The sequence below is a fragment of the Motacilla alba genome, chromosome 3 (genome assembly GCF_015832195.1).
Source record: "Motacilla alba alba isolate MOTALB_02 chromosome 3, Motacilla_alba_V1.0_pri, whole genome shotgun sequence".
NCBI classification, from domain to species: domain Eukaryota; kingdom Metazoa; phylum Chordata; class Aves; order Passeriformes; family Motacillidae; genus Motacilla; species Motacilla alba.
This window is the reverse complement of record NC_052018.1, coordinates 78,496,633-78,510,073: the sequence shown is the minus strand read 5'-3', so window position 1 is coordinate 78,510,073 and position 13,441 is coordinate 78,496,633. Positions and strand designations below refer to the sequence as shown.

At 38.1% G+C, this 13,441-nt stretch overlaps 1 protein-coding gene across 2 annotated transcripts in view; it reads right to left on the bottom strand.

Moving 5' to 3' along the window:
• Nucleotides 1–13,441, bottom strand: part of HEATR5B (HEAT repeat containing 5B) — a 57,226-nt gene that overhangs the window by 36,721 nt on the left and 7,064 nt on the right. For both annotated transcript variants that reach the window (XM_038130545.1, XM_038130547.1), the window contains exons 7-17: nt 13,091–13,248; nt 11,877–12,126; nt 10,211–10,366; nt 8,572–8,822; nt 8,011–8,122; nt 6,836–6,988; nt 6,447–6,546; nt 5,956–6,065; nt 4,882–5,045; nt 2,643–2,818; nt 1,285–1,390 (exon numbers count right to left, since the gene is read on the bottom strand). In XM_038130545.1, the coding sequence (XP_037986473.1) occupies nt 1,285–1,390; nt 2,643–2,818; nt 4,882–5,045; nt 5,956–6,065; nt 6,447–6,546; nt 6,836–6,988; nt 8,011–8,122; nt 8,572–8,822; nt 10,211–10,366; nt 11,877–12,126; nt 13,091–13,248 (1,736 nt within the window). The remainder of the gene's footprint in view (nt 1–1,284; nt 1,391–2,642; nt 2,819–4,881; nt 5,046–5,955; nt 6,066–6,446; nt 6,547–6,835; nt 6,989–8,010; nt 8,123–8,571; nt 8,823–10,210; nt 10,367–11,876; nt 12,127–13,090; nt 13,249–13,441) is intronic.

The window sequence follows — 13,441 nt, the reverse complement described above, 5'->3', positions numbered from 1 at the left end:
TTTTGTTTCAATTTGTGGTAGTTTATCCTAAAACAAACTGGTTGAAAACATTTGAAACTCAAAATCAACAATAACCTGGATCTCATGATGTTTGCAAATATTTCAATTACCTATTTCACATACAGGAAGACCTGTTGCACCAGTCTTTTTTATCAAATGCATTACCTACATGCACCCTAATCCTACCAAATCTGATCTAGCTTTACATGGGACACCTCAGGAAAAAATAAAAGAGAAGCTTTAAAAATCTAACAGCAAAAATCTGATAGGAAAACCACAGACCAGTTACATTTCTACAAGAATCACTTAAATTGAAGACATATAGAAAGTATTTTTTCTTTATAATCACATCCTTGCAAACATTTATACAGCCTCTTATATGAACAATCTACAGAACAGTAACACTAAACAGCGCTTTTGCAGTTTCTTTTACTCTGGGAGAAATAATTAAACACATGTAAAACAAAAACACTGCATGTACTATAGAGCAAGAATTCAAAGGCTCTACCTTAAATCATAATTTTCTGAAATCCTCACTTCAGCTCAATTTTGACAATTTTTTGACCACTTGGCATGGCATGGGAGCTACCAGAAATCTGCCTTGGAATCTCCATTTCAACTTGTAGCAATGCAGATCATGTTTTTAAGAACAATGCAAAGAACTAAGGTGCTGTTTTGCCAATGTATTCTGCCAATCAACCAAAAACATGGAGCTCCAGTAACAGCTTGAACTGGGCAGCCATTATTCCTAACTTGCTGTCTTACTTTCTGACTTGATAGCATCAGGTTGCATTTCCAAGTCTAGACAGAGAGCACACAGCAGCAGCTGCAGTCAGTGGGACTGGGCATAAGCACCTAGAACTCGGTGCAATAAGGCAACCAAAATGTAAACCCAAAGCTATTTGTGGATTCGGTTACACAAGCCACATCGGCACAATAATCAGCGACTTGAGGGGTTTTCTGAGTATATATGATAAAGTACTTAAATCCATGAATCCAGTGCAAGTAAAACCACAGGACTAAAGAAGAAAAGACTGTCTGAATACTATAGAATGCTGAATACTATAGAATGCTGACGACTGTAGAATGCAGTCGTGAGCGTCATCTGTTCTCTGTACTGACACATAAAGACAAGAGCCCAAGCTAGATCTGGAAAAAAATTCAATTCTGGAGTTTTCAAATTTTTGAATTTTTGAGTAACTTTAGTAACACTCTTCTAACAGCCCTTTGTACTGAACCCAAACTGATGAACTTGGGCTTTCATTACAAGTTTACAAGTCCTACCTTCAAGGCACTAAGAACAGCAGTAAAGATATTAAGCTGCACAGCTTGCTGGCGAACACCTTTAGCCTGCTTGACACATTCAGCAAAGTGATCCAACATCTGTAATCTAAAACAAAGGAAAAAACATAAACAAAGGAAAGAACATAATTGAAGTGATAGCATTTCAAAACACAAACTAAAGCACAGCTGGTAAAAATCATACACAACAAAAGGGTCTTTTAAGTTCAGTAACAGAACTTAGGCTTCATGGGCTGCAGAAGGTATTCATCATAGGTAATAACTGCAGAGCTACTCTGAACATCCCTTTGCTGGTTCTTCTACTTCATCCACAAATATTAACTCTTCCTTTGAAGAAAACACCACCAAGAGGAAGTGAATCTTCAGGTGCATATGGAAGTGAATCTTCAGAAAGCTATAAGGACCAGAGTGGAAAAATGCTGTCTTTCCACTATCATTTAAAATAGTGTTACCCTTCATATTTGTTTTTCTGTTTCTATTTTTTTTCCAATTTAATGTCCATTCCTCCCCAGAAAACACTACTGGGAGGAGGAACATTCCCTAGAAGATACCAAAAACAGGAGTGTAATGAATAATCTGCATTCTTAATTACTCAGCAGTTCCCAAGCTACACCTTTTCAGTTAACAACAGGTATAGACCAAGGTGAATTACCCCAAGCTGGTCTCAAGTCTATCCTGCATTTATTATAAAATAAGGTTGACTTCTATGAAAAAACTGCTCCCAAAAGATTTGCACTGAAAGCTGATTTTACTTTGAAATGCTTCTTGGAACTGTTTTCACTCTGTGCTCAGGAACAAACTGCCTAAACTGAGTAACAAAATTAGTCCTGACAACTCATAACTCTGTAGAGGTAATGTGAAACACAAAGGAAAATACGTTGAATTCCATTTCCTCTTTTTCATTGTGCATACAATTCCTTGCTGACCATAAATCAAATGGTCTTATTTGTGCCAGCCAAATGAAATTCAGTAGAGGCGCCTGCTGTTTTCAAGGTTGATTTGAAGTTAATTGCAATCAGTACTTTTGCAGGAAATTTTGGTTGCAGAGATATGACTACTGTTAAATGCAGTATGAAAAGAAAAGAATCTAGTCTCCATCTCTGAATACTAATCTTCAAAAAAGATAAAACTGAGGAAATCACTTTATTTCTAAAGTGACTACACATATTCTGGATTCCTGAGATACAATGGACATCAAATACTAAACTCTGAATTTAAAGACAGTTGATACCTTAGTCAATTCTTATTTCAGGAAAACAAACAAAAAAAAGTCCCCAACACAACAGTACCCAGAGAAACAAGGCATTAGGTTCTGAAATTGAACACTGATGTAAACCGACCTATGTTTGTAAGAGACATGAGGAAAAACCACACCAAAGAGAGCCACAGATGCATCAATGACCGATACTCCCAAAGGAAGGGGACCAGGTACAGCTTCACCAGCAGGGATGCGGAGATAAATAGAAGAGGGATCGTGTTCCAGAGCACCACTTCCAGATGCACTGTTTGGCTGAAGCTGCAAAATTCCACACAACATGAATACCTCTGAATATACCTTTGCACATAAAATTTGGAACTAGAGATAACCAAGAGACATATGCAGTAGTTAAAACAAGAGAATAGCTTACAAGCACCTGAATACAAGCGCAGTATCCTCATGCATACACATTAGCATTTACAGGGTCAGCTGAATTCTGAAGGGTCAAAACCATTAACAGCTAGATAAACATACAAACTATCACTTGCACCTTTTAGAGATGAAAATTAAGAGAAAAGCAGATTAATTCTGGTACTAATAGTAGCTTCTGGACCATTGAATATGAAGTACCATTTCAGAAAGAAGGTTATTCAGTCACTCTCTGAGCACAGAGTTACAATACAGTGTGTTAAATTATCAGTTTTGGCTATAATTATGCCCTACACGGAAAGAATTAAAAACAATACTAAAACTATAAACTCTCCTATCATCAAGAAAATACTTCCTAACCATCATTCTTTCATGAAACACTATTAAACAATCATCTATTTTCTCTGAAGAAAATTCTATATTCTTATCAATTATTTAATCATGAAACAAAAAATCTAGTAGGTCTGTATTCTTCTTAGAAAGCCAGAAAACACAGCAAGGTTTGTTGACACCTCTATATCATTAAAAAATAAAATGTGACTAAGCACAAGAGAATCATAGAATGATAGAAAGTTAGGGGCTGGAATGGATCCTAAAGATCATCTAGTCCCAGCGCTGCCCTGACATGGGCAGGGACATCTTCCACTACAACAGGTTGCTGAAGGCCTTATCCACCCTGGCTTTGAACATTGCCAGGGCTGGGGCATCTAAAACTTCCCACAGCAATCATTCCAGTGTCTCACAACTCTCACAGTGAAAAATTTCTTCCTAATATCTAACCTAAATTCCCCCTTTCAATTTTTTACCTGTTACTCCTTAACCTATCACTACGGTTCCAGATGAAGAGTCCCCCTCCAGCTTCCCTGTAGATCCCCTTCAGATACTGGAAAGTTGCTGTGAGACCTCCGTGCAACCTGCTCTTCTTCTCAGGATGAACAGCCCCAACTCTCAGCCCATCATCACAGGGGAGGTGCTCCAGTCCTCTTACCAACTTTGTGTCCCTCCTCTGGACCTGCTCCCAACAGTGCCATGTCCTTCTTATACTGGAGACACAAGAGCAGAGGAGCAGAACCACCTCCTTTATCCTGCTGGCCACACTGCTTTTGATGCAGCCCAGGATTCCACTGGCTTTCAGGGCTGTGAGCACACACTGCCAGTGTTCCATGACAGACTACAGATCTCCACTTACCAAGAGCACCCCTGTTTTACAGGCAGGAAGTGAAGGAAAAAAAAGGGGCAGGAGGGAGTGAAAAAGCTCTGTGCACTGAAGACTGACTGCACTGAAAGTCCACTATGTCCTCCACAACAGACAAAGGAAGTTTGTAAGACTCTTTTTGGCTTGGACATGATAATCTTGGCTCAGAAAGCTTCCCACACCCTTGGTATCAGCCTTGGCTTTTGGATCTGCTCCAATCAAACCTTCTGACAAACCCTCCCATTATTTGATGGCTGTTGCAGAAGAGGAGTTTTCAGCCAACAACACTGTGTCAACACTTTCAAATGAAATGTAAGATTTCTTACTACACCTATAAAACCAGTTAAATCTTGTTTTGCTGTAACACCATATGCAATATTGGTATTTTGACGACAGCAGTTTCATTATAAAACACGTTAAGTGAAACCTACATTTCTCCTATTAAAAAAAAATATATGAGAACAACTTCTAGGCTACGAAGATTGGCGGACAGGAAGAGACATTGAGTTAGGGTTTTTTTAAAAGAAATGAGGCTGGTTCACTGAGCACAACCATATGAGCAGCATTATGCAATTTATATCTCAGCTGTAGGTGGTTTTTAATCAAAACAGTATCCTGTAGATGGAAGCACTTTACATCTCAAAAAGCTCTGAAGTAAGACTAAAAACAAGGTATGAAGCTCCAGTTTTAGAAGGCTTCCCCACACACACATCAAACAGACAGGGCAGATAATTCATTCTTCCAGCTTTTTTGTTACCTGATCTTCAATTGACTTATGATCTGTTTCCTGCAGCCAAGAGCCAAGCAGAACACTATCATCATAATGACAAAGAGACCTTAGGAGTGATGTGGTTGTATTAGCAGAATTGTCTGTCAAAGTAAATTCTGCTACCAGCTCTCGAAGAAGCGCATTAAATGATCCTAGAAAGACAGACATTAAAAAGAATCATCGCTGCTTCTTAGCCAAAACATTTCAGCTAGTGATCAGAAGTTATAAATGTACCATTACTTCAATTTTAGAGGTAGCTAACAGAGAAGTAAACCTGACAACACTAGAGCTAAGAGCAAGGCTTCAAATGGAACTGTAGGCCCTCAATTCCCTAATCATGGGTACCCAAACACCTAAATAATAGGTATGATGGGAAACCACTGGAGGTCATCTAGTCCCACCTTCTGCTCAAGCAGGGTCCACTAGAGCAAATTACTCAGAATTGTGTCCTGTTCTAAACAACAGATTGGGCCATCCTTACAGAATGACAATCCAGACATAGAAAAAAACCTGTTCATCCACATAATTATGCAAACATACTGAATTAACAAAAAACCCCAAAGAAACCCAAAAAGTTAATCTTGTCAGACTGTGTGACTGTGGCTGGCAATTTACTAATAGCAGATCTTTTTAACAGATCAAATCAGGCTTAAAAAGGAAAACAACCACACCAACCAAAAAAAAAAACCTGAATATAACCAAAACTAAACCTCCATTGTCACATCTGTTTTTCAGTATACTAAGAAATGAAGTTCTCTATCTTTTAAGTAACAATGACTTAAAAAAAACATGATTTGATCTCAGACCATGATCTCCATACCTCTCAATCCTATAAAGGGGACCATAGCTGCTACACTCTAAGTGTTACTCCATGAATGCTTTGCAATACTCATACTCTGCAGTTATACTGTCAAGATGACATACAGAGGATGAGGAATATAGTACAAAAATTTTGGAGATTTCTAAAATTGTATTTTGATTCTTAAAGCTGATTCAAAGCTATGCATCACAAGTATAAAGTAGAATTTTTACTTTAACAAAAACCATTTAAAATTTATGTACCTTCATATGTCTTTGGAGGCAATAAAGCCAATATATCATAAAGTCTTAAACGAACCATAGCTGCACTGGCTTTGAGATGAGCTCCATGGGCTTTAATTACTGATGGAATGCTATAGAATTAAAAATGAAAAAGAGAAACCAGAAATGTTGCAGTTACAGAAGAGAGAATTTTCAGATTTCATTTCACAGGATATAACTCTAGGCAAGGCAAGAAAACTGTGTTCAGAGAACTACTCTGAACAACATTACTCAATTAATGACAGTCATTTTCAGAAATAACTGTACAGAGAAAACTCTAATTACAAACTCAACAAACCCACAACATATGCTACCATAAATCAGTCACATGCACTTTCTCAGAAGTCCTGTTTTAATTACAGGTGGGGCAGAAGGAAGGGGCAGACACCAAACCACAAAACCCAACTAGTGTTCTAGTATTTCAAGACCAGGAAAAGACAAAAGTGAATAAAGAGCAGAAACTGCCTACTTACTGTGACATCATTGTCATGGCACATTCTATGGGTGTCATCAGTTTCCTGATCACATCCTCAGTAAGGAGCTCAGGGCAGTGAGCAACAAAGCTTCTCATAGCTAATAACAGAACAGTTTAAATTAAAGTTTCACTGAAACAAACAAATATAAGACATAAACAAGACAAATCCTGAGACTATCAAAAGAGCAGCAATTAAAAATGTTTATTCAAAGACTGTGTGATCTGTTCATAAAATTGTATGTCAAAACCAGGACATACTGATGAAAATCTGACACATTTTACTCATTTTCAAAGAAAGAGGGGAAGTTACAGGAGTTCTCTCTACAATACTTGGAATCATGTTTTGGTTTACTGCGCAGGTATAATCCTAAAGTCTGAATTTCTTACCACACAGAGCTCCAGCACGGCCTTCCAGTGTTACTTGCCATGTGAATGAATCTCCTCTTGCCTTCTCTGCTTCCAGCTCCTTCAGAGAACGTGGAAACACATTTCGCCATAGCAACAACATCTTAGGCAGATGATACCGGACAACAGAAGGACCTAGGTAAAACAAAAAAGTGACAGTATAATAAAAATGTGGATTTCAGTGTGAAAAATCTGCTGTGAAGGTTTTGCTCTTCAAACTATTTTTATCTTATTTCACTTTTCTTCCTTTTTGCCCTACTTGGAACAATGAAAACCAAATGAAATTCTTTTCTCATTCCTAGGTTGAAAGTGTGGCAAGTAAGTACTATACATCAACTCTGCTTGTGGGTATCACTCCTAAAACAGGAAACAGACTACCTTACCCACTGTCATGTCATACAGAACCACAGTCAACTGTCTTTTTACTATCTTGTATTCTGGCTTCTTATTTTTTTATATTAATTTTGAAAGCAGGTTCTTTAGCCTGCTCTACCCTGCTCATAAAATAAATAGAAAAACAACTGATAGTTATTGATTACGTAAACTAGTTTAATAGTCACTTTATCATATTTTACCACATTAAAGAAACTCAGAACAGAACAGAAAAGAACACCATTGCTGCAATATTCAAGAGTATACTTACAACGTCTCAAAATGCAGCTTGTGATACTTCTGTAATGGCAGATACAAACATGAGGCTGGCTTTTTTAAAAGAAAACCAAATGGCTTTTAAACTGACAACACTTCTACATAGTGCTGTTGCCTACCTAGAGACACACATGCAACTTGTTGGAATACTCACTGAGTTTCATTTACTGTCCATTTCTTCTGCACCACAGTATTAAGGAAGGAAGAGTATGGGTAGTTTTGCCCTTTCAGAGAATGACTAAAGGCTGGGCTTCTAAAACCAGAACAGGAATTTTTTTTTCAGGTATGATGCCTTCTACCATACATCAGCTTAGATAAACACTAATATTTCACTTCTCCCCAAGCCCAACACTGCTGAAGCAAGTGCACTTACACTCTGCTTCCCCTATATAAATACTCTTGTGCTGGATAATGAGCCCATTATGTGTAAAGACCATTTGCTGGAGTGGATAATCAGAATGTCGGACAAGCTTTAAAATAAAAAGAAAAATCAAACCAATTTTACAAACCTAAAGTCATAAGTGCTCCAAGTAAAAGCCATCCAGCTTGAGTCCGCTGCAAGGAGAGCCTGCTGTTCTGTGCAGCAGTTCGTAACAGATCCTCAGCAATACTGACCACCATCTGCACGAGCAGCACAACACAGGGGGTTTCAGAAACATAAATGAAGGCACTGCAAGCTACTTCTACTTGTTCACTCTTACAGTCTAAGATGTTCTCAAATCATTTGAATTGACCCTCCATAAAGAATGAATGCAGATTACACTTCATGCTGATGATTAGTGGTTTTCATATGATAACACAGCCAGTAATATTCTCTTCAGCAATTATTTCAGCAATTTTTTAATATTTCAATTTCTCTTCATCAAATTTGAAAGAGAGGAAAAGAGCTGTTAAATATTGCAAATGAGATTCTAAAACCATGTGCTCTGGCCACTACTCTCACACAAGGCACAAGCTCAGTTTCAATAATGCTTTAACTCCTTAGCATGCCACCCATTTTGCAAAGCTATTACTTGTAGATAAAAAGATATCTTTTAGTACACTCACAGATGAAACACTCACTATCTCACCTTTCCTTTGGCATGAGGAATGCCTAGAGGACACTGATGCACACCACCTAACAAAGCAGCCATTGCAAAACTGTAGCCACTAACAGCTTCAGGGGAGGTCTTCAGATTGTTGAGTCTTTCTGCACATCTGTCTAAAAACGGAGTCAACTGAAAGGGCAATGCTACAGCTACACACCGCAAGCACCAGGCAGCAGCCAGTCGAGCAGCCATGCTGGGATGAAGAAGAACTGAAGTTACTGTCTCCAACAGACCTACAGAAATGAGAAGTTACAGTCTTTAACTTATGATGCACTTTTTAATATACATATCCTTTTTAATATACATAGACAAGTAAACTGAATCAATACTAGACAGCCAATGTGAAAGTTAAGAAAGTCAGAATTAAAGTACTTGAATTTGCTGACTTTGCCTTTTCAGGAAAGATGGTACTTGTTACTAGCATTATGCTGCTCCCCATCAGGTTTTGTCAGCAAAGGTGGAGCCGTCAGAGCCACAGCACTGACTCCTTCTACTTAAACACTGAAAAGAGGCAGCAGTGCTATATAAGAGATAGCCATCAGATGAGACAATTCCCATAATATTTTACAGATTGCCAATAAGAGAGCAACAAGAACACTGATCTTTGGGTTTGCTTCACATTGTAGCCAAGCACATGCTGCATATGTCACTGACTCCTGTACTCTGCTTCTGACATGGTGCTGTCCACCCCGCAGCAAGTTTACATCCTTCTTCACTCTCCAAACTTCTGTGCCTACCTAATCCCACTTTCTAACTGTGCCCTTCAGTTCAATTTGTCTCCACACAAACACTTCCTTTAGTCCAAATCTTCAAACCCCCTGCTGCTGCTTGTTTTCTGTGGAGCTAGTGAACAGCTTCGACCTGCTGAGTTCACTGCAGCTAAAAGAAAAAATACTGAAATACGGTCCCCTCGGTTCTTACGGGACACAGTTGCCAGAAGGAATAAATATGAGCAGTCTTCCCTACTCCAAAGCTGGCATAAAATCAGTATGGGAAGAATGTCATATGCAACACGACAACAATCTATATGATGAAATGTCTAAAGAAGCTCATACTTCCAGTGGAAAAAACATAGGCCTCCACAAACTCAAAAAACTTAAAGCTGTAACACTACAGAATAAATGTGGATTCAGATACTGAAACAAACAAGAAGAAAATCCTACACCAACCCTAGTCAACTGCAGCCAAAGAACTACTTCTTTTAACAGGGCCTCTACCAACAGCTTCATCTCAACAAAATACTTTTGCCTCTCCCCAGAAATTTGGTAAAGGCAATGTTTTCCAGGAGCAAATATTTCAGACCTTACATAGCAAAACAACTTCCTATAAAACCATTATTGTAAACAAACCAATACCAAAAATTACCACTTCACTCACCCTTAGAAAGAGCTTCAGAAAGACTCCTATCCAAACAGCTGTTTAATACTTGGTCAAACTTGAACTAAAGTTAGGGTGCTACAAACAATGAGGTGGGCAAATGTAGTTATCTGGAATACCACAGGAAGTTCCAATTTCACAGATTTATTACTTTCGTATTAATTTATTATTTAACTAGATTTAATGATATTTCACATTCATTTTTCAAATGCCTCACTTAATCTATTTCCATTTATTTGCATACCAATAGAGGGCTCTTGAATAAGAGGAGATGCGGTGGCATTCAGACTCTGAACCAGACTACCCAGTTCCTGGAGGGCACACACCATTACATGCTGGCTTGCAGCTACATCAGCAGCTCCTGATTTATTTTCACTGTTAGCATCATTCACTACTGCTTCTGCAGAAAAGAAAACAAGTGTGTCTTGCTTAACTACGATTAGAATCTCACCTGAGCATTCACAGGACAGAAAGTGACAGTTTCATTTTGACATCAATCCTACATTAAAACACCACCACAAGTCTGGTCATAGTGAAAACTAACAAAACCAACATATTCAGCAGGGAAAGAATTTTATAGCTATCAGCCAAACACAGTTGTCCAAAGACCATAAAAAACAGATGACCAGCAGTTATTATGGATAGCAAAGCACTAAGAGGTAGGACAAACAGTGCAACTGTTTGTATGTGTGCATCTATACAGTAACAAAATATACAATCTTGACATATCTAGGTTCTGCATACAAATTTGCATGCATGTATGTTCAGTGAAACTAAAAAGGAGATCTTTAATAAATAATTAATCACAATTTCTAGTCATCTCAGGGTTATCCAATTGAGTTCCTTAATCCCATAATATTTCTCCCACAAAATATCCCAGAAGCAGCAACTATCTCTTCAAAAAGGGACTTCAATACCAGCTTAATGTTTGTGTGTCTACTACAGAAGAAATTTAGAGAATGATCTGCTGTATATGAAAGGAAGCAATTATTACCAAGTAAAAACCCTCCCCATTTTTCATCACATTTATGAGAAATCCTAAAAAATATGGAAGTTCTTCAAACTATCCAAATACACAACTGAATTTCCTGCAACTTTGACAAAAGTGGCAGGAGGAGTATTTTCTGCAACTATTTTCTGTTGTTTCCTCTCAGAAACTGCATTTTCAATAGACTTGTTTTCCTGGAAGTAGTACTTAAAGTAATGAAAAATCTTTTAAAGTTCCATGCCCACCCCATCAAAAAATTGTTACAAGAACCTGCAAAAGTTTCTAAATCAAATTCATTTCCGTATGTTATGCATTACTTTAAACTCCAATTAGATGGCAGCAGAAAAGAAAGGTATGTTTGGTAGATAAAACAATGAGTATTTCCAATTTACTCTTTCAAATCTCCAGCTTGAGCTACTTCCTTTCACAAGAAACAGATGCCAAGAGAGTTTTGTTAGCCCTCTTAGTAATTCCATATTTTGCAAAGGGGTCATATTCTTCAGAGTACATCATTTTTATCACAAAATCCAATTGAATATTAGTATGGATATTAGCAGGGGAGACACAAGGATCTACAAGATCTTGAGCTACAGGATTTTTAACACTGTTAGCAAAGAACTCTGCATGACTTTCAACACAACCTATCCCAATAGATAGATGGCAAATGCATAGTTGTTTTCTTCTCCACTTCCATTCTAGGCTTTTGACAATGCATTTGCTATCTGAGATAACAAGCCAGTGTCATACAATCACTTTTGAAGCAGAACTCAACCTTTGAACATTTGAAACAGAAAGCAGATGAACCATCATTTCCCATAAGAACAAAATTACTCCTCACAGTAGAAGAAAGCTAAAAAATGGCTGCCTCAGTACAACAACAGTAACTTTCAAGTGGTCTTGAATGAAGAAAAATGGTTCTCACCCACTGCCTTCATTTGTTTACCAATGGCTTGACATATTTCTTTGGCAGCTGCAATCTGTGCTTTCTCCCCTAGCAAGCTGCCCACAGTTGCTCTCAGGATAAAGGACACACATCTTCGAGAGTAAACAGCCTCCACGTGGGTCTGAGTGGCCCGAGGATGGGAGACCAGATCAAGCACATGGGACAGAAAGGTGGCAAAGTTGCGCTCCAGCCACTGCCCTCCCAGTGTCGTAACGAAGACAACGTAGGCCTGCAGATCCAGACGTCACACAGCAACCCGATTAAAACAGAAACAAAAGACTGTGCGAAACTACAGCCAGGCTCGAGCATAATGCACAATAGCAGTAACACCAGTTAGCAATAAGCAACTCTAACCTAATGAGGTTACTCAGCACAAACCAATTCAGTAATCACATCTTGCTGCTGAAACTCAACTTTCCTCAGTACCAAGAGTAGCCCCTGTATTGTCATGCATAAAATACACTCTGGACGACAGCAAAAAAACCCAGTCCATTGCTTTAAATGTGCCTCTTTCTAAAAAAGTTAAGAACATCATATAAATAAAAGCAACATCAACATGTTCCAGATCACAATGAAAACCTGGACTATTCACCAAGTTCCCCTGAAAAGGGTTAAGACAAAATAAAGGGTTCCACAAAATAACCTATGATGAAAGAATCTGGATTCTGGGAAGGTTCTGCAGCGCACTGAAATACACGTCAGCATGAGAATGCCTGAATTTGAAGAGATGCTGCCACCACCTTTCTCTCTCAGACAAGTGGAGTTTCTACATTCATCACATTTCATCTACTTATGAGAGATATATGGAAAGAAGAAATGTAGTTTAACTAGTCTGAGCTGCAGCTGAGAAGGGAGCCATGAAAGGGTAACAGAGCATCCTCTCTAAAAAGAAACTAAATTTTAAAAAGGAATTAAGGTCTTTAACATACTAAGTTTTCAAATATTTTTTCAAGGTAATCTCACCTAATATACACTGATCAAGTAAGTTTTCCTTAGCTCATATTTTAATCCATTGTTACTGCATTTCAATAATAGAAGAAAGTAGAGTAATGATACCTCATGTACATCTCACAAAACAGAAAAGTCAAATTAGACCTGTAAATTGACTTATACAGAAATAGAGAACAGAAACATGCATTTTTCCTACTAAAAAGAATTATGTATAAATTTTACTTCATTAAAAAATTACAAACCTGGGTAACACCAACTCGCACTTCCCTATTGACAGATCCTCCTACTTTTAACATCTCTCCACCACTCTTCAGGAATCCAGATCCCCCTCGCAGAAATCCTGTGGCCATGAGCTCCAAGACCTCCTCAAGTGTGGCTCTCTTCACATTTTGCCGCATCACTTTTTAAAAAGAAAAGTAATAATTTGTTCCCAAAGCTCCAACCAACACAAGCAATGATCTTGAAACCAGACTTATTAATTCAAAATTGTCTAGCAAAAACAAATCTACCCAATATTTCAGGTAACAATTTACTTGCATACTTAAAAAATAAGCCACTTCTCCCAAGCGGTTTTTGATAGTTTGCTCTGTCTT